Source organism: Oncorhynchus tshawytscha, linkage group LG07, assembly GCF_018296145.1.
Source record: "Oncorhynchus tshawytscha isolate Ot180627B linkage group LG07, Otsh_v2.0, whole genome shotgun sequence".
NCBI lineage: Eukaryota > Metazoa > Chordata > Actinopteri > Salmoniformes > Salmonidae > Oncorhynchus > Oncorhynchus tshawytscha.
Window position 1 is genome coordinate 64204515 of NC_056435.1, and position 24063 is coordinate 64228577.

A 24063-nucleotide genomic window follows, 5' to 3' on the forward strand; every position below is an offset into this window, starting at 1 on the left:
CCGATTTGAAATGGCTAGCTAGTTAGCGGGGTGTGCGCTAATAGCGTTTCAAATGTCACTCACTCTGAGACTTGGAGTGGTTGTTCCCCTTGCTCTGCATGGGTAACGCTGCTTCGAGGGTGGCTGTTAACGATGTGTTCCTGGTTCGAGCCCAGGTAGGGGCGAGGAGAGGGACAGAAGCTATACTGTTACACTGGCAATACTAAAGTGCCTATAAGAACATCCAATAGTCAAAGGTATATGAAATACAAATGGTATAGAGAGAAATAGTACTATAAATACTATATTAACTACAACCTAAAACCTCTTACCTTGGAATATTGAAGACTCGTGTTAAAAGGAACTACCAGTTTTCATATGTTCTCATGTTCTAAGCAAGGAACTTAAACGTTAGCTTTTTTACATTGCACATATTGCACTTTTACTTTCTTCTCCAACACTTTGTTTTTGCATTATTTAAACCAAATTGAACATGTTTCATTATTTATTTGAGGCTAAATCGATTTTTATTTATGTATTATATTAAGTTAAAATAAGTGTTCATTCAGTATTTTTGTAATTGTCATTATTACAAATACATTTGTAAAAATTGGCCGATTAATCGGTACCGGCTTTTCTTGGCCCTCCAATAATCGGTATCGGCGTTTAAAAATCATAATCGGCCGACCTCTAATAGCTATAGCACCACCAAAACCACAGTACCTTTTAACCAATGCTTTTTGTAGTGAAGCTTGTCTCCTTACGATTTGTACATAACCATAATGTGTTGGTTGAGGGCCAAAAGGCTTTTAAAAACCACAATGAATAAAATATAAATGGCTTTTTAAGCTCACTACGCTTATGTTAACGGAGGCATAACTTTAACCGTACTCTCATTAAAACCACCCTAAAAACAATACCCCTTCCCTGATTCAGAGACCCCGGGTGACCTAAGGTATGTCCCAAATGGCCCCCCAATCCCAGTGCCCTGGTCAAAGGTAGTGCCCTATATGGGGACTAGAGTGCCATTTAGGGACCTAGTCCCGGCCTGTTCATCAATCATTCAAAACAAACAAGATGTGAAACATGTTAGTGAAGTAAGACGAGGGAACCGAAAATAAACTGACAACGATGTACACTGCGTTATTGCGTTTCAACCGCAGCCGAAAGAGGAATGTTTCAAGCAATATTGACGAGGCAAGCGACTCATTAAATGTTTAAACATGACAATCCAAAAATCCTCTCTCGCCTAGCACTCCTGCTGAGAGTCGTGCATGTGAGTGCTAGTATCTGAGAACGTCTGGAAAGCCTTATCTATTTAAAGAGCGTTGTTCCAGGGGGACGTTAGGGCTGATGCAGCAATCACCCCCCCCCCCCTCTCCTCCTCCTTCTAGGCCTCCCACTCCCTCCACTCAGCTCCCCCTACCTCCATATTCTGGGGAGCAGAGTGGTTTGATATCATTGAATTGTATACACTCTCCACTTGGACAAAACTTTTTCTCATGAAAGGGGGTTGAGTTTTCTGACTGCAACATCAGCAGTTAACCGTTTGAAGGAAAAAGATGGAAAAGTAAAGAAATGCATCACCTTTTTATGTAATCTGTCCCTGTTTTTCCAGCCTGTTCTACATGAGATGAGAAAAAAAGTAACTCTAAAAGGTGGACTGTCCATTAAAGCCTAGTTGTGGTGGGGTGATACAGTCAGTTTTAGTACTACTTGGTTTATTGTTCAGATAAGTGCCACACATTTGGATAAGTGCTGTTTGGTGGGATAGCATCATGAACTGTCTATCCTTAGTCAAGCATAAGGAAATCTTGAAGGAAGGATAAGGAAATGGTGACAATAAATGTAAAACGAATCTTAGATATGCAATTCATGAATGAGGGATACAGCTATAGGGGTATATTGTTTGGTGGGATTGCGTCATGAACTGTCTACACTATGACTAGGATAAGAAAATGAAGGATACATTGGTAGTGGTAGATTTGACTTTGGTCTAATGGTCTCTATATTATTCACATTGTTTTGAATAATTCCCATATTTTTTTGCATTATTTAAACCAAATACATTTGGAAGGGATTCAGACCCTTTCACTATTTATACATTATGTTACTGTATGTAAAACATTTCCCTCAATCTACAACACAATACCCTATAATGAAAAGTGAAAACAGGTTTTGGAGACATTTCTTTTAACAGAAATACCTTACTTACATAAGTATTCAGACCATTTGCTATGAGACTTGACATTGAGCTCAGGTGCATCTTGTTTCCATTGATCATCCTTGAGATGCTTCTACAAATTGGTAGGATTCCACCAGTGTATATAAGGTCCCACAGTTGACAGTGCATGTCAGAGCAAAAGTCCTGAGGTTGAAGGAATTGTCCGTAGAGCTCCGACACAGGATAGTGTTGAGGCACAGATCTGGGGAAGGGTACCAAAACATTTATACATCATTGAAGGTCCCCAAGAACACAGTGACCTCCATAATTCTTAAATGGAAGAAGTTCGGAAACACCAAGACTCTTCCTAGAACTGGCCACCCAGCCAAACTGAGCAATTGGGGGAGAATGGCCTTGGTCAGGGAGGTGACTAAGAACCTGATGGTCACTCTGACAGAACTCCAGTGTTCCTCTATGGAGATGGGAGAGCCTTCCAGAAGGACAACCATCTCTGCAGCACTCCACCAATCAGGTCTTTATGGTAGAGTGGCCAGACGGAAGCCGCAGGAGTGACTTCGGGACAAGTCTCTGAATGTTCTTGAGTGGCCCAGCCAGAGCCCAGACTTAAACCTGATCGAATATCTCTGGATAGACCTGAAAATAGCTGCGTAGCGATGCTCCCCATCCAACCTGACAGAGCTAGAAAGGATCTGCAGAGAAGAATGGGAGAAACCTTCCAAATACAGGTGTGCCAAGCTTGTAGCATCATACCCAAGACTCAAGGCTGTAATCACTGCAAAAGGTGCTTCAACAAAGTACTGAGTAAATAGTCTGAATACTTATGTAAATATGATATTTACGTTTTTTATTTTGAATTCATTTGCTACAATTTCTAAAAACCTGTTTATGCTTTGTCATTATAGGGTATTGTGTGCAGATTGATGAAGAAAAAAATATATTTAATCCATGTTAGTATGAGGCTGTAACGTAAGAAAATGTGGAAAAAGTCAAGTGGTCTGAACTTTCTGAATGCACTTTATATGTGATATACCTGCAGCAGAATTATCATATTTTACACCTATATACTGTATACCTCTCTATTTGTCTGTTTTAAAACAAAAGCATTTTCCGTGTGCCTATAGACCCCCATCAGAATATCCAGAGCAGATGTCTTTCCTTTTATTAATGCCAATTGTAAACATACTTTATCACATACTTTCTCCCAACAAACAATCTGCAACCTTCAATTGGATCCTATGCCCAGCGTGTGTCTTTACAGTTGATTATAGACAGAAATCTCAACAAGTGTGCAATTATGTTGCCCCAAAAACTGTACAAGCAGACCAACAGGTCATAGTGTTGTTTGTTTTGTGCATAGTTTCTTTACATAAATGCTCACTTCTTTGGGAGCTACAACAGATGTTTTCAGACCTGGGTTCAAATATAATTTGTTTCTTTCAAGAACCTTGAGTGTTTGATTGCCTAAAGTGCCAAATAGACTGGAATTTCACTTGTATAACTATTATGTTGGCAACCTCAATGAAGAAGGGGTTTGGTCGCTCCTTACCTATGAGTATGAGCATGCAGACCAGTAGGGCTATGAGGGCCCCGGGACTGAGTGAGGCGCTAATGACGTAGGCGGTGGCATTGCAGGACTGGATGGCGCCCTCCGGGTCGCAGCCACACACGTGGATGGTCAGGGTGCCCGTGGAGCTCAGAGCAGGAGGCCCGGTATCCACCACCAGGATAGGCAGCAGGTAGACGTTCTGCTCGTGGCGGTTGAAGCCCGAGCGCTGGGTCCGGATCCCTACAGTGTTGTCTGGAACATAGAGACATAATATTATACAAGGGTAGCCTATGTCAAACATAGACCTTCATAACTATCTGCTCGTGTTGGTTGAAGCCTGAGCACTGGGTCTGCAGTGTTGTCTGGAACATAGAGATATACGAGATAATATTAGTGCCAGGATGATACCATTATTTCATTACCAGTATTCCAGAGTCATATTTAGTTATTTTCCAAGCTATAGTACACAGTATTTTACATACAGCAGGTTTTTAAACGACTAAAGAGTTGGTCTGCTTCGTGCAATATTGGGACGGAAACTCAAAATGGAATACATTTCAAATCTATATCTGACATGGTACAGGTGTCTTCTTTTAAGCCCATAACCATGTGTGTGAGGTGTATACTTTGGTTTCAAGGTAGATTTGTTTAAGACTACCAAGAATCACTCTGTGTGACCCTGATTTAGCCCACTGCAGTAAAAGGTTCATTCTATAGTTTGGAATTCCTCACAGACAGAGGAATCAATCAAGATAATTCAGTAGAGCCATGTGGAAAAATAAAATAGGTGCTACTTAATAAATGCACTTGCCTCTGCTCAGGTTGACCATTTGGTCATTTGGTTACTACCATCCATCATTTTATATATATATATATTTTTTAAATTGAACCTTTATTTAATTAGGAAGGTAAATTAAAAACAAATTCTTATTTACAATGACGGCCTACCGGGGAACAGTGGGTTAACTGCCTTGTTCAGGGGCAGAACAACAGATCTTTACCTTGTCAGCTCTAACTACCTGCCGCCCCAAATTATCAATGAACAGTTCAGAAGCATTTACTTTTTCATGCATAGATGGGTTATACAGGCTAAATAGACATTATTAGACGTAAACAGTCCCATTTTGCCGAAGATATATACCTCAGATCATCAACTCTGAAATAATATTTGTATTTAAGGACATGGAGCAAGGGAATCACATGTGTCAAGCCCATACACTTCAACCACGTCTTTTTTAGAGTGAACACATGAATTGCTAGCTGCTGTCAGTGAGCATTCAATGTCAATTTAAGGGGTTTTATTGGCATGGGAAACACATTTTTACATTGCCAAAGCAAGTGAAATAGATAATAAACAAAATTGAAATAAACATTAAACATTACACTCACAAAAGTTCCAAAAGAATAAAGACATTTCAAATGTCATATTCTGTCTATATACAGTTTTGTAATGATGTGCAAATAGTTAAAGGTACAAAAGGGAAAATAAATAAATATGGGTTGTATTTACAATGGTGTTTGTTCTTCACTGGTTGCCCTTTTCTTGTGGCAGCAGGTCACAAATCTCGCTGCTGTGATGGCACACTGTGGTATTTCACCCAGTAGATATGTGAGTTTATCAAAATTGGATTTGTTTTCGAATTCTTTGTGGGTCTGTGTAATCTGAGGGAAATATGTCTCTCTAATATGGTCATACATTGGACAGGAGGTTAGGAAGTGCAGCTCAGTTACCACCTCATTTTGTGGGCAGTGTGCACATAGCCTGTCTTCTCTTGAGAGCCATGTCTGCTTCATCACACATTCTTTTTAGTCAAATGAAACCAAGGGGAGAAAATGGGAGGACGTCATACTTTGAAATGAAACCTCACTGGTGCACAGCCTCTCGGGGAGACACATGAAACAATAAAGGTATTTGTATGTTTTTATTTCACCTTTATTTAACTAAGCATACAGTAGCAGGCTTTGACAAATACAGTCAGAATAGCTAGTGAGCACTGTCAGGAGGCAGACATCACTGTTATGGACGTAGATACAGCACAGTTACAGGCAGACATCACTGTTATGGACATAGCTACAGCACTGTTACAGGCAGACATTACTGTTATGGACGTAGATCCAGCACAGTTACAGGCAGACATCACTGTTATGGACGTAGCTACAGCACTGTTACAGGCAGACATCACTGTTATGGACGTAGCTACAGCACTGTTACAGGCAGACATCACTGTTATGGACGTAGATACAGCACTGTCAGGAGGCAGACATCACTGTTATGGACGTAGATACAGCACAGTTAAGGCAGACATCACTGTTATGGACGTAGATACAGCACTGTTACAGGCAGACATGACTGTTATGGACGTAGCTACAGCACTGTTACAGCACAGGCAGACATCACTGTTATGGATGTAGCTACAGCACTGTTACAGGCAGACATCACTGTTATGGACGTAGATACAGCACTGTTACAGGCAGACATCACTGTTATGGATGTAGCTACAGCACTGTTACAGGCAGCAGACATCACTGTTATGGATGTAGCTACAGCACTGTTACAGGCAGGCAGACATCACTGTTATGGACGTAGATACAGCACTGTTACAGGCAGGCAGACATCACTGTTATGGACATAGCTACAGCACTGTTACAGGCAGACATCACTGTTATGGACGTAGCTACAGCACTGTTACAGGCAGGCAGACATCACTGTTATGGACGTAGCTACAGCACTGTTACAGGCAGACATCACTGTTATGGACGTAGCTACAGCACTGTTACAGGCAGGCAGACATCACTGTTATGGACGTAGCTACAGCACTGTTACAGGCAGGCAGACATCACTGTTATGGATGTAGCTACAGCACTGTTACAGGCAGGCAGACATCACTGTTATGGACGTAGCTACAGCACTGTCAGGAGGCAGACATCACTGTTATGGACGTAGCTACAGCACTGTTACAGGCAGACATCACTGTTATGGACATAGATACAGCAAGGTCAGGAGGCAGACATCACTGTTATGGACGTAGCTACAGCACTGTTACAGGCAGACATCACTGTAATGGACGTAGCTACAGCACTGTCAGGAGGCAGACATCACTGTTATGGACGTAGATACAGCACTGTTACAGGCCAACATCACTGTTATGGACGTAGCTACAGCACTGTTACAGGCAGGCAGACATCACTGTTATGGACGTAGATACAGCACTGTCAGGAGGCAGACATCACTGTTATGGACGTAGCTACAGCACTGTTACAGGCCAACATCACTGTTATGGACGTAGCTACAGCACTGTTACAGGCAGGCAGACATCACTGTTATGGACATAGCTACAGCACTGTTACAGGCAGGCAGACATCACTGTTATGGACGTAGATACAGCACAGTTACAGGCAGACATCACTGTTATGGACGTAGCTACAGCACTGTCAGCAGACAGACATCACTGTTATGGACGTAGATACAGCACTGTCAGGAGGCAGACATCACTGTTATGGACGTAGCTACAGCACTGTTACAGGCAGACATTACTGTTATGGACGTAGCTACAGCACTGTTACAGGCAGACATCACTGTTATGGACATAGATACAGCACTGTTACAGGCAGGCATACATCACTGTTATGGACGTAGCTACAGCACTGTTACAGGCAGGCAGACATCACTGTTATGAACGTAGATACAGCACCGCCAGGAGGCAGACATCACTGTTATGGACGTAGATACAGCACTGTTACAGGCAGGCATACATCACTGTTATGGACGTAGCTACAGCACTGTTACAGGCAGGCAGACATCACTGTTATGGACATAGCTACAGCACTGTTACAGGCAGGCAGACATCACTGTTATGGACGTAGCTACAGCACTGTTACAGGCAGGCAGACATCACTGTTATGGACGTAGCTACAGCACTGTTACAGGCAGGCAGACATCACTGTTATGGACGTAGCTACAGCACTGTTACAGGCAGGCAGACATCACTGTTATGGACGTAGGTACAGCACTGTTACAGGCAGGCAGACATCACTGTTATGGACGTAGCTACAGCACTGTCAGGAGGCAGACATCACTGTTATGGACGTAGCTACAGCACTGTTACAGGCAGACATCACTGTTATGGACGTAGCTACAGCACTGTTACAGGCAGGCAGACATCACTGTTATGGACGTAGGTACAGCACTGTTACAGGCAGGCAGACATCACTGTTATGGACGTAGCTACAGCACTGTCAGGAGGCAGACATCACTGTTATGGACATAGATACAGCACTGTTACAGGCAGACATCACTGTTATGGACGTAGATACAGCACTGTTACAGGCAGGCAGACATCACTGTTATGGACGTAGCTACAGCACTGTTACAGGCAGGCAGACATCACTGTTATGGACGTAGGTACAGCACTGTTACAGGCAGACATCACTATTATGGACGTAGCTACAGCACTGTTACAGGCAGGCAGACATCACTGTTATGGACGTAGCTACAGCACTGTCAGGAGGCAGACATCACTGTTATGGACGTAGCTACAGCACTGTTACAGGCAGACATCACTGTTATGGACGTAGCTACAGCACTGTTACAGGCAGACATCACTGTTATGGACGTAGCTACAGCACTGTTACAGGCAGACATCACTGTTATGGACGTAGCTACAGCACTGTCAGGAGGCAGACATCACTGTTATGGACGTAGCTACAGCACTGTTACAGGCAGGCAGACATCACTGTTATGGACGTAGCTACAGCACTGTCAGGAGGCAGACATCACTGTTATGGACGTAGCTACAGCACTGTTACAGGCAGACATTACTGTTATGGACGTAGCTACAGCACTGTTACAGGCAGACATCACTGTTATGGATTTAGCTACAGCACTGTCAGGAGGCAGACATTACTGTTATGGACGTAGCTACAGCACTGTCAGGAGGCAGACATCACTGTTATGGACGTAGCTACAGCACTGTTACAGGCAGACATCACTGTTATGGACGTAGATACAGCACTGTTACAGGCAGGCAGACATCACTGTTATGGACGTAGATACAGCACTGTTACAGGCAGACATCACTGTTATGGACGTAGCTGCAGCAGTGTTTCAGACAGGCAGACATCACTGTTATCGACGTAGCTACAGCACTGTTACAGGCAGACATCACTGTTTTGGACGCTACAGCATACAGCACTGTTACAGGCAGGCAGACATCACTGTTATGGACGTAGCTACAGCACTGTTACAGGCAGGCAGACATCACTGTTATGGACGTAGGTACAGCACTGTTACAGGCAGGCAGACAGACATCACTGTTATGGACGTAGCTACAGCACTGTTACAGGCAGGCAGACATCACTGTTATGGACGTAGCTACAGCACTGTTACAGGCAGACATCACTGTTATGGACGTAGCTACAGCACTGTTACAGGCAGGCAGACATCACTGTTATGGACGTAGCTACAGCACTGTTACAGGAGGCAGACATCACTGTTATGGACGTAGCTACAGCACTGTTACAGGCAGACATCACTGTTATGGACGTAGGTACAGCACTGTTACAGGCAGACATCACTGTTATGGACGTAGCTACAGCACTGTTACAGGCAGGCAGACATCACTGTTATGGACGTAGCTACAGCACTGTACAGGAGGCAGACATCACTGTTATGGACGTAGCTACAGCACTGTTACAGGCAGACATCACTGTTATGGACAGCTACAGCACTGTTACAGGCAGACATCACTGTTATGGACGTAGCTACAGCACTGTCAGGAGGCAGACATCACTGTTATGGACGTAGCTACAGCACTGTTACAGGCAGGCAGACATCACTGTTATGGACGTAGCTACAGCACTGTCAGGAGGCAGACATCACTGTTATGGACGTAGCTACAGCACTGTTACAGGCAGACATTACTGTTATGGACGTAGCTACAGCACTGTTACAGGCAGACATCACTGTTATGGATTTAGCTACAGCACTGTCAGGAGGCAGACATCACTGTTATATGGCACTGTACAGGCAGCTACAGCACTGTTCAGGAGGCAGACATCACTGTTATGGACGTAGCTACAGCACTGTTACAGGCAGCAGACATCACTGTTATGGACGTAGATACAGCACTGTTACAGGCAGGCAGACATCACTGTTATGGACGTAGATACAGCACTGTTACAGGCAGACATCACTGTTATGGACGTAGCTGCAGCATTGTTTCAGACCGGCAGACATCACTGTTACAGCTACAGCACTGTTACAGGCAGACATCACTGTTTTGGACGTAGATACAGCACTGTTACAGGCAGACATCACTGTTATGGACGTAGCTACAGCACTGTTACAGGCAGGCAGACATCACTGTTATGGACGTAGCTACAGCACTGTTACAGGCAGACATCACTGTTATGGACATAGATACAGCACCGTCAGGAGGCAGACATCACTGTTATGGACATAGATAAAGCACTGTCAGGAGGCAGACATCCTGTTATGGACGTAGCTACAGCACTGTTACAGGCAGGCAGACATCACTGTTATGAGCTACACGTCAGCATCACAGCATACAGCACTGTTACAGGAGGCAGACATCACTGTTATGGACGTAGCTACAGCACTGTTACAGGCAGGCAGACATCACTGTTATGGACGTAGCTACAGCACTGTTACAGGCAGGCAGACATCACTGTTATGGACATAGCTACAGCACTGTTACAGGCAGGCAGACATAGCTACAGCACTGTTACAGGCAGGCAGACATCACTGTTATGGACGTAGCTACAGCACTGTTACAGGCAGGCAGACATCACTGTTATGGACGTAGCTACAGCACTGTTACAGGCAGGCAGACATCACTGTTATGGACGTAGCTACAGCACTGTCAGGAGGCAGACATCACTGTTATGGACGTAGCTACAGCACTGTTACAGGCAGACATCACTGTTATGGACGTAGCTACAGCACTGTCAGGAGGCAGACATCACTGTTATGGACGTAGCTACAGCACCGTCAGGAGGCAGACATCACTGTTATGGACATAGATACAGCACTGTCAGGAGGCAGACATCACTGTTATGGACGTAGCTACAGCACTACAGCACTGTTACAGGCAGACATCACTGTTATGGACGTAGCTACAGCACTGTTACAGGCAGACATCACTGTTATGGACGTAGCTACAGCACTGTCAGGAGGCAGACATCACTGTTATGGACGTAGCTTCAGCACTGTTACAGGCAGACATCACTGTTATGGACGTAGATACAGCACTGTTACAGGCAGGCAGACATCACTGTTATGGACGTAGCTACAGCACTGTTACAGGCAGACATTACTGTTATGGACGTAGCTACAGCACAGCAGACTGTTATGGACATAGATACAGCACTGTTCAGGAGGCAGACATTACTGTTATGGATGTAGCTACAGCACTGTTACAGGCAGACATCACTGTTATGGACATAGATACAGCACCGTCAGGAGGCAGACATCCCTGTTATGGTGGTAGCTACAGCACTGTTACAGGCAGACATCACTATTATGGGCGTAGCTACAGCACTGTTACAGGCAGGCAGACATCACTGTTATGGACGTAGCTACAGCACTGTTACAGGCAGACAGACATCACTGTTATGGACGTAGATACAGCACTGTTACAGGCAGGCAGACATCACTGTTATGGACGTAGATACAGCACTGTTACAGGCAGACATCACTGTTATGGACGTAGCTGCAGCATTGTTTCAGACCGGCAGACATCACTGTTATCGACGTAGCTACAGCACTGTTACAGGCAGACATCACTGTTTTGGACGTAGATACAGCACTGTTACAGGCAGACATCACTGTTATGGACGTAGCTACAGCACTGTTACAGGCAGGCAGACATCACTGTTATGGACGTAGCTACAGCACTGTTACAGGCAGACATCACTGTTATGGACATAGATACAGCACCGTCAGGAGGCAGACATCACTGTTATGGACATAGATAAAGCACTGTCAGGAGGCAGACATCCCTGTTATGGACGTAGCTACAGCACTGTTACAGGCAGGCAGACATCACTGTTATGAACGTAGCTACAGCACCGCCAGGAGGCAGACATCACTGTTATGGACGTAGATACAGCACTGTTACAGGCAGGCATACATCACTGTTATGGACGTAGCTACAGCACTGTTACAGGCAGGCAGACATCACTGTTATGGACATAGCTACAGCACTGTTACAGGCAGGCAGACATCACTGTTATGGACGTAGCTACAGCACTGTTACAGGCAGGCAGACATCACTGTTATGGACGTAGCTACAGCACTGTTACAGGCAGGCAGACATCACTGTTATGGACGTAGCTACAGCACTGTTACAGGCAGGCAGACATCACTATTATGGACGTAGCTTCAGCACTGTCAGGAGGCAGACATCGCTGTTATGGACGTTACAGCACCGTCAGGAGGCAGACATCACTGTTATGGACATAGATACAGCACTGTCAGGAGGCAGACATCACTGTTATGGACGTAGCTACAGCACTGTTACAGGCAGACATCACTGTTATGGACGTAGCTACAGCACTGTTACAGGCAGACATCACTGTTATGGACGTAGCTACAGCACTGTCAGGAGGCAGACATCACTGTTATGGACGTAGCTTCAGCACTGTTACAGGCAGACATCACTGTTATGGACGTAGATACAGCACTGTTACAGGCAGGCAGACATCACTGTTATGGACGTAGCTACAGCACTGTTACAGGCAGACATTACTGTTATGGACGTAGCTACAGCACTGTTACAGGCAGACATCACTGTTATGGATGTAGCTACAGCACTGTTACAGCACTGTTACAGGCAGACATCACTGTTATGGACATAGATACAGCGTCAGGAGGCAGACATCCCTGTTATGGACGTAGCTACAGCACTGTTACAGGCAGACATCACTATTATGGACGTAGCTACAGCACTGTTACAGGCAGGCAGACATCACTGTTATGGACGTAGCTACAGCACTGTCAGGAGGCAGACATCACTGTTATGGACGTAGCTACAGCACTGTTACAGGCAGACATCACTGTTATGGACATAGATACAGCAAGATCAGGAGGCAGACATCACTGTTATGGACGTAGCTACAGCACTGTTACAGGCAGACATCACTGTTATGGACGTAGCTACAGCACTGTTACAGGCAGACATCACTGTTATGGACGTAGCTACAGGCAGACATCACTGTTATGGACGTAGCTACAGCACTGTTACAGGCAGGCAGACATCACTGTTATGGACGTAGATACAGCACAGTTACAGGCAGACATCACTGTTATGGATGTAGCTACAGCACTGTCAGCAGACAGACATCACTGTTATGGACGTAGATACAGCACTGTTCAGGAGGCAGACATCACTGTTATGGATGTAGCTACAGCACTGTTACAGGCAGACATCACTGTTATGGACGTAGCTACAGCACTGTTACAGGCAGGCAGACATCACTGTTATGGACGTAGCTACAGCACTGTTACAGGCAGACATCACTGTTATGGACGTAGCTACAGCACTGTTACAGGCAGGCAGACATCACTGTTATGGACGTAGCTACAGCACTGTTACAGGCAGGCAGACATCACTGTTATGGACGTAGCTACAGCACTGTTACAGGCAGGCAGACATCACTGTTATGGACGTAGCTACAGCACTGTTACAGGCAGACATCACTGTTATGGACATAGATACAGCACCGTCAGGAGGCAGACATCACTGTTATGGACATAGATAAAGCACTGTCAGGAGGCAGACATCCCTGTTATGGACGTAGCTACAGCACTGTTACAGGCAGGCAGACATCACTGTTATGGACGTAGCTACAGCACTGCCAGGAGGCAGACATCACTGTTATGGACGTAGCTACAGCACTGTTACAGGCAGGCAGACATCACTGTTATGGACATAGCTACAGCACTGTTACAGGCAGGCAGACATCACTGTTATGGACGTAGCTACAGCACTGTTCAGGCAGGCAGACATCACTGTTATGGACGTAGCTACAGCACTGTTACAGGCAGGCAGACATCACTGTTATGGACGTAGGTACAGCACTGTTACAGGCAGGCAGACATCACTGTTATGGACGTAGCTACAGCACTGTCAGGAGGCAGACATCACTGTTATGGACGTAGCTACAGCACTGTTACAGGCAGACATCACTGTTATGGACGTAGCTACAGCACTGTCAGGAGGCAGACATCACTGTTATGGACGTAGCTACAGCACCGTCAGGAGGCAGACATCACTGTTATGGACATAGATACAGCACTGTCAGGAGGCAGACATCACTGTTATGGACGTAGCTACAGCACTGTTACAGGCAGACATCACTGTTATGGACGTAGCTACAGCACTGTTACAGGCAGACATCACTGTTATGGACGTAGCTACAGCACTGTCAGGAGGCAGACATCACTGTTATGGACGTAGCTTCAGCACTGTTACAGGCAGACATCACTGTTATGGACGTAGATACAGCACTGTTACAGGCAGGCAGACATCACTGTTATCGACGTAGCTACAGCACTGTTACAGGCAGACATTACTGTTATGGACGTAGCTACAGCACTGTTACAGGCAGACATTACTGTTATGGATGTAGCTACAGCACTGTTACAGGCAGACATCACTGTTATGGACATAGATACAGCACCGTCAGGAGGCAGACATCCCTGTTATGGACGTAGCTACAGCACTGTTACAGGCAGACATCACTATTATGGGCGTAGCTACAGCACTGTTACAGGCAGGCAGACATCACTGTTATGGACGTAGCTACAGCACTGTCAGGAGGCAGACATCACTGTTATGGACGTAGCTACAGCACTGTTACAGGCAGACATCACTGTTATGGACATAGATACAGCAAGATCAGGAGGCAGACATCACTGTTATGGACGTAGCTACAGCAGTGTTACAGGCAGACATCACTGTTATGGACGTAGCTACAGCACTGTTACAGGCAGACATCACTGTTATGGACGTAGCTACAGCACCGTCAGGAGGCAGACATCACTGTTATGGACGTAGCTACAGCACTGTTACAGGCAGGCAGACATCACTGTTATGGACGTAGATACAGCACAGTTACAGGCAGACATCACTGTTATGGATGTAGCTACAGCACTGTCAGCAGACAGACATCACTGTTATGGACGTAGATACAGCACTGTCAGGAGGCAGACATCACTGTTATGGATGTAGCTACAGCACTGTTACAGGCAGACATCACTGTTATGGACGTAGCTACAGCACTGTTACAGGCAGGCAGACATCACTGTTATGGACGTAGCTACAGCACTGTTACAGGCAGACATCACTGTTATGGACGTAGCTACAGCACTGTTACAGGCAGGCAGACATCACTGTTATGGACGTAGCTACAGCACTGTTACAGGCAGGCAGACATCACTGTTATGGACGTAGCTACAGCACTGTTACAGGCAGGCAGACATCACTGTTATGGACGTAGCTACAGCACTGTCAGGAGGCAGACATCCCTGTTATGGACGTAGCTACAGCACTGTTACAGGCAGACATCACTATTATGGACGTAGCTACAGCACTGTTACAGGCAGGCAGACATCACTGTTATGGACGTAGCTACAGCACTGTCAGGAGGCAGACATCACTGTTATGGACGTAGCTACAGCACTGTTACAGGCAGACATCACTGTTATGGACATAGATACAGCAAGGTCAGGAGGCAGACATCACTGTTATGGACGTAGCTACAGCACTGTTACAGGCAGACATCACTGTTATGGACGTAGCTACAGCACTGTTACAGGAGGCAGACATCACTGTTATGGACGTAGCTACAGCACTGTTACAGGCAGGCAGACATCACTGTTATGGACGTAGCTACAGCACTGTCAGGAGGCAGACATCACTGTTATGGACGTAGCTGCAGCACTGTTACAGGCAGACATCACTGTTATGGACATAGATACAGCACTGTTACAGGCAGACATCACTGTTATGGACCTAGCTACAGCACTGTTACAGGCAGACATCACTGTTATGGACGTAGCTACAGCACTGTTACAGGCAGACATCACTGTTATGGACGTAGCTACAGCACTGTCAGGAGGCAGACATCACTGTTATGGACGTAGCTACAGCACTGTTACAGGCAGGCAGACATCACTGTTATGGACGTAGCTACAGCACTGTTACAGGCAGGCAGACATCACTGTTATGGACGTAGCTACAGCACTGTTACAGGCAGACATTACTGTTATGGACGTAGCTACAGCACTGTTACAGGCAGACATCACTGTTATGGACGTAGCTACAGCACTGTTACAGGCAGACATCACTGTTATGGACGGAGATACAGCACTGTTACAGGCAGGCAGACATTACTGTTATGGATGTAGCTACAACACTGTTACAGGCAGGCAGACATCACTGTTATGGACGTAGCTACAGCACTGTTACAGGCAGGCAGACATCACTGTTATGGACATAGCTACAGCACTGTTACAGGCAGGCAGACATCACTGTTATGGACGTAGATACAGCACAGTTACAGGCAGACATCACTGTTATGGATGTAGCTACAGCACTGTCAGCAGACAGACATCACTGTTATGGACGTAGATACAGCACTGTCAGGAGGCAGACATCACTGTTATGGATGTAGCTACAGCACTGTTACAGGCAGACATCACTGTTATGGACGTAGATACAGCACTGTTACAGGCAGACATCACTGTTATGGATGTAGCTACAGCACTGTTACAGGCAGACATCACTGTTATGGACGTAGCTACAGCACTGTTACAGGCAGGCAGACATCACTGTTATGGACGTAGATACAGCACTGTCAGGAGGCAGTACACTCTTCCTGTTACGGTAACTTTGCTGAGCATAATGTCTTTGACATTGTCTCTCTGACCTCTACTCAGCATCCTATTTCATAAGTGCATCTTTCTATCTGAAAAAGAGAAAGTGTGGACTGAAAAGGGATGCAGTGCTCTTAGGCTCCATCATCGTTGTATTGTTTATTTCAGAAATGATATGATAACCATATAGCAGGTAATTACTTTGAAATTCCTTGTTAAAATGTTAATGAACTAATACTTTCATATTAATCACACTTTAGTTTCTTTGAGATTGACACAATAATTGTTTTGGACCATTTAGTACCATGTAGTTCCCAATGGTGTTGAATTCTTTGAGATAAGGTACCAGAGAGTATTCATTAATAACATGCCAATACCACCTTAAACTCATCGAAAATAAAGTGGAATTTCATTGCACTAAAAGGTGCATTGACGAGTGCTGTGGAAACAGTCTGTATATTTTAATATGTATTTTATGAGGCGACAGGGAAATGATTAAGCTAATTATGTGTGTTTTAATGGAGTGAAATATATATGGAACAGTTTTTGTTGTTGAATCTCATGTTCATTTACGGTAATCAGTTGAGTAAATTAACAAAAACTGATAAGCTAAGACAAAACAAAACACACGTCTTTCATTAGCTTCATAAATAATATTTACCTATAGGGAAAATGCAGTCAGTAAAATAAAGCAAGACGTGTCTCTATTCTAACTCCAGACCTTCTTCAATGGCCAAGAATAGCTTTACAGACATCCAAACAAACAATGAGTATTACAGTTTTAGGGGATGAAATAAAAGAGAGTGTCTGTTTGTCCTGATGTATCAAGGCTCAAAGACAGAATGCAATGTGAAGCCGTGATGGTGCAGAGAGAAAGTGACAGATCCAATCTGACAGGTTGACAAACGTGTCCATGAAAACAGAAGTACAGTGGAAAACAAGAGAGATGGGAGGAGAAAAAAAAGGTCTGAGTCACTGTGTGTCTCTGTGTTAGAGCATACTTTTAAGCACGGCGTGTGTGTGTGTGTGTGTGTGTGTGTGTGTGTGTGTGTGTGTGTGTGTGTTTGTACAAGTGTGTGTTCGTGCATGTGTGTGTGTGTGTGTATGTTTGCTGCCATCATACAGATTTTTCTGTGTGTATACATGTGTGATTGGTTCAAATAACCTGTGTCTATGCATGTGCATGTGTTTGTCTGCCTGTGTATATGTGAACACGTGAGCATGCCTGTGTGGAGGGGTGAGTGGACCCATGCGGACGCTGAGCCCCATGTTTCCCCGTACTCAGGACCTCCTGCCCTGGCGCGTGACTGGGGTTACACCACGCCGCAGCCGCCGTTGACATTTCCCTGGCTCACTCGCCTGACATTTTCACTGTGTCAGATCAATCTTGATTTAGCCACGTGTCACATTCACTTAGGTACACATCTCCAAAGAGGGATTTGCTTGTGAACATGTAATCCCTCTTGGCTACGTGGGTCAGTGTTTTGCAACAACCAAAAAGACGGAGGCAAAGTCACCACTCTGTATGGATGTCCTTATGTGGTGTTTTCAAATGCAGTGGCACCTTAAGCTAAACAGTGTGTCCATATACCAAATTCACATGTGCCACGTGTTAGTGTAGCTACACAGTCATTTTATATTTCACAATGTGTTAATGACCTTTCATGCTACACAGTTGGACCATACGGTACAGCCAACTCTAAAAGCATTAACTGATAGGCTCAAAGACTGTCTGAGGCATGACACCAGGATATACAGTATCGTCCTTCAGAATACCCTTCAGGGAGACTCTGTAACAGCTGGAAGTCCTTTGACTTATGACTTCTGACCCCTTACCTTTGACATCCCACAGGGTGAAGTGGCGGTTGTTGGTGGCCTCCGGAGACAGGGTGAACGAGAAGCGTTGGCCCGACTGCGGCTCGTCCCTATCGACCACGCTGATGGTGTGAATGAGCTGCCAGAGAGGAAGGAAATCAAGATGCATGGAACACAAGCCACCATCCCACTTTCAACCATATTTTCACCTCAAGACAGCCCTGTAATGACAATTCATACTTCATTCTATTTCAGTGCGGCCAGCATCAAACACAGGTTGATAAATGACGTTTTCACATTAAAATCAGTGTGCCACAGACAGATGAGAGGAGTAGCACATTGAGGGAAACGTGGTGAACTTCTAAGAGTGGTTTACCAAATCAGCTGCAGTTATTGAATTAAGTGACTGTATAAAATAACAGGAGGAGGGGTTGGGATGAAAGGAACACTTCAGGCAATCCTCCTAAAATACAAAGTTCACTTTTCTCATTAAACACTTGTCAAAAGACGCGTACAGTTCTGGGTTTCTTTCACTTGGTTAAGTCAGTTAAATCCAAATGAGAAATTAGTAGGCCAGGGACATTTCCTCAATGCAGAATCTCTTGAGCAGTTGTGTGGCTCATGTACAAACTGGAAGAGACTCTGTCCTTCTGTCACTCCTCCCAAAACGACAGAGTACACACATAGAGAGAGCAGGGGCATCCATACACATACAGAGAGCAGGGGCATCCATACACATAGAGAGAGCAGGGGCATCCATACACCGAGAGAGAGAGACACAGAGAGAGAGCAGGGGCATCCATACACATAGAGAGCAGGGGCATCCATACACATAGAGAGCAGGGGCATCCATACACAGAGAGAGAGAGACACATAGAGAGAGCAGGGGCATCCATACACATAGAGAGCAGGGGCATCCATACACATAGAGAGAGCAGGGGCATCCATACACATAGAGAGCAGGGGCATCCATACACATAGAGAGAGAGACACATAGAGAGAGCAGGGGCATCCATACACATAGAGAGCAGGGGCATCCATACACATAGAGAGAGAGACACATAGAGAGAGCAGGGGCATCCATACACATAGAGAGAGCAGGGGCATCCATACACATAGAGAGAGCAGGGGCATCCATACACATAGAGAGAGCAGGGGCATCCATACACATAGAGAGAGCAGGGGCATCCATCCATAGAGAGAGAGACACATAGAGAGAGCAGGGGCATCCATACACATAGAGAGAGAGATCCACATAGAGAGAGCAGGGGCATCCATACACATAGAGAGAGCAGGGGCATCCATACACATAGAGAGCAGGGGCATCCATACACATAGAGAGAGAGACACATAGAGAGCAGGGGCATCCATACACATACAGAGAGCAGGGGCATCCATACACATAGAGAGAGCAGGGGCATCCATACACATAGAGAGAGCAGGGGACACATAGAGAGCAGGGGCATCCATACACATACAGAGAGCAGGGGCATCCATACACATAGAGAGAGCAGGGGCATCCATACACATAGAGAGAGCAGGGGCATCCATACACATAGAGAGAGCAGGGGCATCCATACACATACAGAGAGCAGGGGCATCCATACACATAGAGAGAGCAGGGGCATCCATACACATAGAGAGAGCAGGGGCATCCATACACATAGAGAGAGCAGGGGCATCCATACACATAGAGAGAGCAGGGGCATCCATACACATAGAGAGAGCAGGGGCATCCATACACATAGAGAGAGCAGGGGCATCCATACACATAGAGAGAGCAGGGGCATCCATACACATAGAGAGAGCAGGGGCATCCATACACATACAGAGAGCAGGGGCATCCATACACATAGAGAGAGCAGGGGCATCCATACACATAGATCCAGAGAGAGAGCAGGGGCAGGGGCATCCATACACAGAGAGAGCAGGGGCATCCATACACATAGAGAGAGCAGGGGCATCCATACACATACAGAGAGCAGGGGCATCCATACACATAGAGAGAGCAGGGGCATCCATACACAGAGAGAGCAGGGGCATCCATACACATAGAGAGAGCAGGGGCATCCATACACATAGAGAGAGCAGGGGCATCCATACACATAGAGAGCAGGGGCATCCATACACATACAGAGAGCAGGGGCATCCATACACATAGAGAGAGCAGGGGCATCCATACACATAGAGAGAGCAGGGGCATCCATACACAGAGAGAGCAGGGGACACATAGAGAGCATCCATACACATAGAGCAGGGGCATCCATACACATAGAGAGAGCAGGGGCATCCATACACATAGAGAGCAGGGGCATCCATACACATAGAGAGAGAGACACATAGAGAGAGCAGGGGCATCCATACACATAGAGAGCAGGGGCATCCATACACATAGAGAGAGCAGGGGCATCCATACACAGAGAGAGCAGGGGCATCCATACACATAGAGAGCAGAGATCCACATAGAGAGAGCAGGGGCATCCATACACATAGAGAGCAGGGGCATCCATACACATAGAGAGAGAGACACAGAGAGAGCAGGGGCATCCATACACATAGAGAGAGCAGGGGCATCCATAGGGGCATCCATACAGAGAGAGCAGGGGCATCCATACACATAGAGAGAGCAGGGGCATCCATACACATAGAGAGAGCAGGGGCATCCATACACATAGAGAGAGCAGGGGCATCCATACACATAGAGAGAGAGACACATAGAGAGAGCAGGGGCATCCATACACATAGAGAGCAGGGGCATCCATACACATAGAGAGAGCAGGGGCATCCATACACATAGAGAGAGCAGACACATAGAGAGCAGGGGCATCCATACACATACAGAGAGCAGGGGCATCCATACACATAGAGAGAGCAGGGGCATCCATACACATAGAGAGAGACACATAGAGAGCAGGGGCATCCATACACATACAGAGAGCAGGGGCATCCATACACATAGAGAGAGCAGGGGCATCCATACACATAGAGAGAGCAGGGGCATCCATACACATAGAGAGAGCAGGGGCATCCATACACATACAGAGAGCAGGGGCATCCATACACATAGAGAGAGCAGGGGCATCCATACACCGAGAGAGAGAGACACAGAGAGAGAGCAGGGGCATCCATACACAGAGAGAGAGAGAGAGAGACACATAGAGAGAGCAGGGGCATCCATACACATAGAGAGAGCAGGGGCATCCATACACATAGAGAGAGCAGGGGCATCCATACACATAGAGAGAGCAGGGGCATCCATACACATAGAGAGAGCAGGGGCATCCATACACATAGAGAGAGCAGGGGCATCCATACACATAGAGAGAGCAGGGGCATCCAGCAGGGGCATCCACACACATACAGAGAGCAGGGGCATCCATACACATAGAGAGCAGGGGCAGGGGCATCCATACACATAGAGAGAGCAGGGGCATCCATACACATAGAGAGAGCAGGGGCATCCATACACATAGAGACAGGGGACACATAGAGAGCAGGGGCATCCATACACATACAGAGAGCAGGGGCATCCATACACATACAGAGAGCAGGGGCATCCATACATAGAGAGAGCAGGGGCATCCATACACATAGAGAGAGAGAGAGACACATAGAGAGCAGGGGCATCCATACACATACAGAGAGCAGGGGCATCCATACACATAGAGAGAGCAGGGGCATCCATACACATAGAGAGAGAGCAGGGGCATCCATACACATAGAGAGAGCAGGGGCATCCATACACATACAGAGAGCAGGGGCATCCATACACATAGAGAGAGCAGGGGCATCCATACACCGAGAGAGAGAGACACAGAGAGAGAGCAGGGGCATCCATACCCCGAGAGAGAGACACATAGAGAGAGCAGGGGCATCCATACACATAGAGAGAGCAGGGGCATCCATACACATAGAGAGAGCAGGGGCATCCATACACATAGAGAGAGCAGGGGCATCCATACACATAGAGAGAGCAGGGGCATCCATACACATAGAGAGAGCAGGGGCATCCATACACATAGAGAGAGCAGGGGCATCCATACACATACAGAGAGCAGGGGCATCCATACACATAGAGAGAGCAGGGGCATCCATACACAGAGAGAGCAGGGGCATCCATACACATAGAGAGAGCAGGGGCATCCATACACATAGAGAGAGCAGGGGCATCCATACACATACAGAGAGCAGGGGCATCCATACACATAGAGAGAGCAGGGGCATCCATACACATAGAGAGAGCAGGGGCATCCATACACATAGAGAGAGCAGGGGCATCCATACACATAGAGAGAGCAGGGGCATCCATACACATAGAGAGAGCAGGGGCATCCATACACATACAGAGAGCAGGGGCATCCATACACATAGAGAGAGCAGGGGCATCCATACACATAGAGAGAGCAGGGGCATCCATACACATAGAGAGCAGGGGCATCCATACACATACGGAGAGCAGGGGCATCCATACACATAGAGAGAGCAGGGGCATCCATACACATAGAGAGAGCAGGGGCATCCATACACATACAGAGAGCAGGGGCATCCATACACATAGAGAGAGCAGGGGCATCCATACACATACAGAGAGCAGGGGCATCCATACACATAGAGAGAGCAGGGGCATCCATACACATAGAGAGAGCAGGGGCATCCATACACATAGAGAGAGCAGGGGCATCCATACACATAGAGAGAGCAGGGGCATCCATACACATAGAGAGAGCAGGGGCATCCATACACATAGAGAGAGCAGGGGCATCCATACATAGAGAGAGCAGGGGCATCCATACACATAGAGAGAGCAGGGGCATCCATACACATAGAGAGAGCAGGGGCATCCATACACATAGAGAGAGCAGGGGCATCCATACACATAGAGAGAGCAGGGGCATCCATACACATAGAGAGAGCAGGGGCATCCATACATAGAGAGCAGGGGCAGGGGCATCCATACACATAGAGAGAGCAGGGGCATCCATACACATAGAGAGAGCAGGGGCATCCATACACATAGAGAGGGGCAGGGGCATCCATACACATAGAGAGAGCAGGGGCATCCATACACGAGAGAGAGAGAGACACAGAGAGAGAGCAGGGGCATCCATACACATAGAGAGAGCAGGGGCATCCATACACATACAGAGAGCAGGGGCATCCATACACATAGAGAGAGCAGGGGCATCCATACACATACAGAGAGCAGGGGCATCCATACACATACAGAGAGCAGGGGCATCCATACACATACAGAGAGCAGGGGCATCCATACACATAGAGAGAGCAGGGGCATCCATACACCGAGAGAGAGAGACACAGAGAGAGAGCAGGGGCATCCATACCCATAGAGAGAGAGAGACACATAGAGAGAGCAGGGGCATCCATACACATAGAGAGAGCAGGGGCATCCATACACATAGAGAGAGAGAGACACAGAGAGAGAGCAGGGGCATCCATACACATAGAGAGAGCAGGGGCATCCATACACAGAGAGAGAGAGACACAGAGAGAGAGCAGGGGCATCCATACACATAGAGAGAGCAGGGGCATCCATACACAGAGAGAGCAGGGGCATCCATACACATAGAGAGAGCAGGGGCATCCATACACAGAGAGAGCAGGGGCATCCATACACATAGA

At 46.5% G+C, this 24063-nt stretch overlaps 1 protein-coding gene across 1 annotated transcript in view; it reads right to left on the reverse strand.

Moving 5' to 3' along the window:
* Window positions 1-24063, reverse strand: part of LOC112255030 (cadherin-22) — a 300118-nt gene that overhangs the window by 19888 nt on the left and 256167 nt on the right. The window contains 2 exon segments of the mRNA XM_042324818.1: window positions 3711-3962; window positions 18445-18562. Of these exon segments, the coding sequence (XP_042180752.1) occupies window positions 3711-3962; window positions 18445-18562 (370 nt within the window).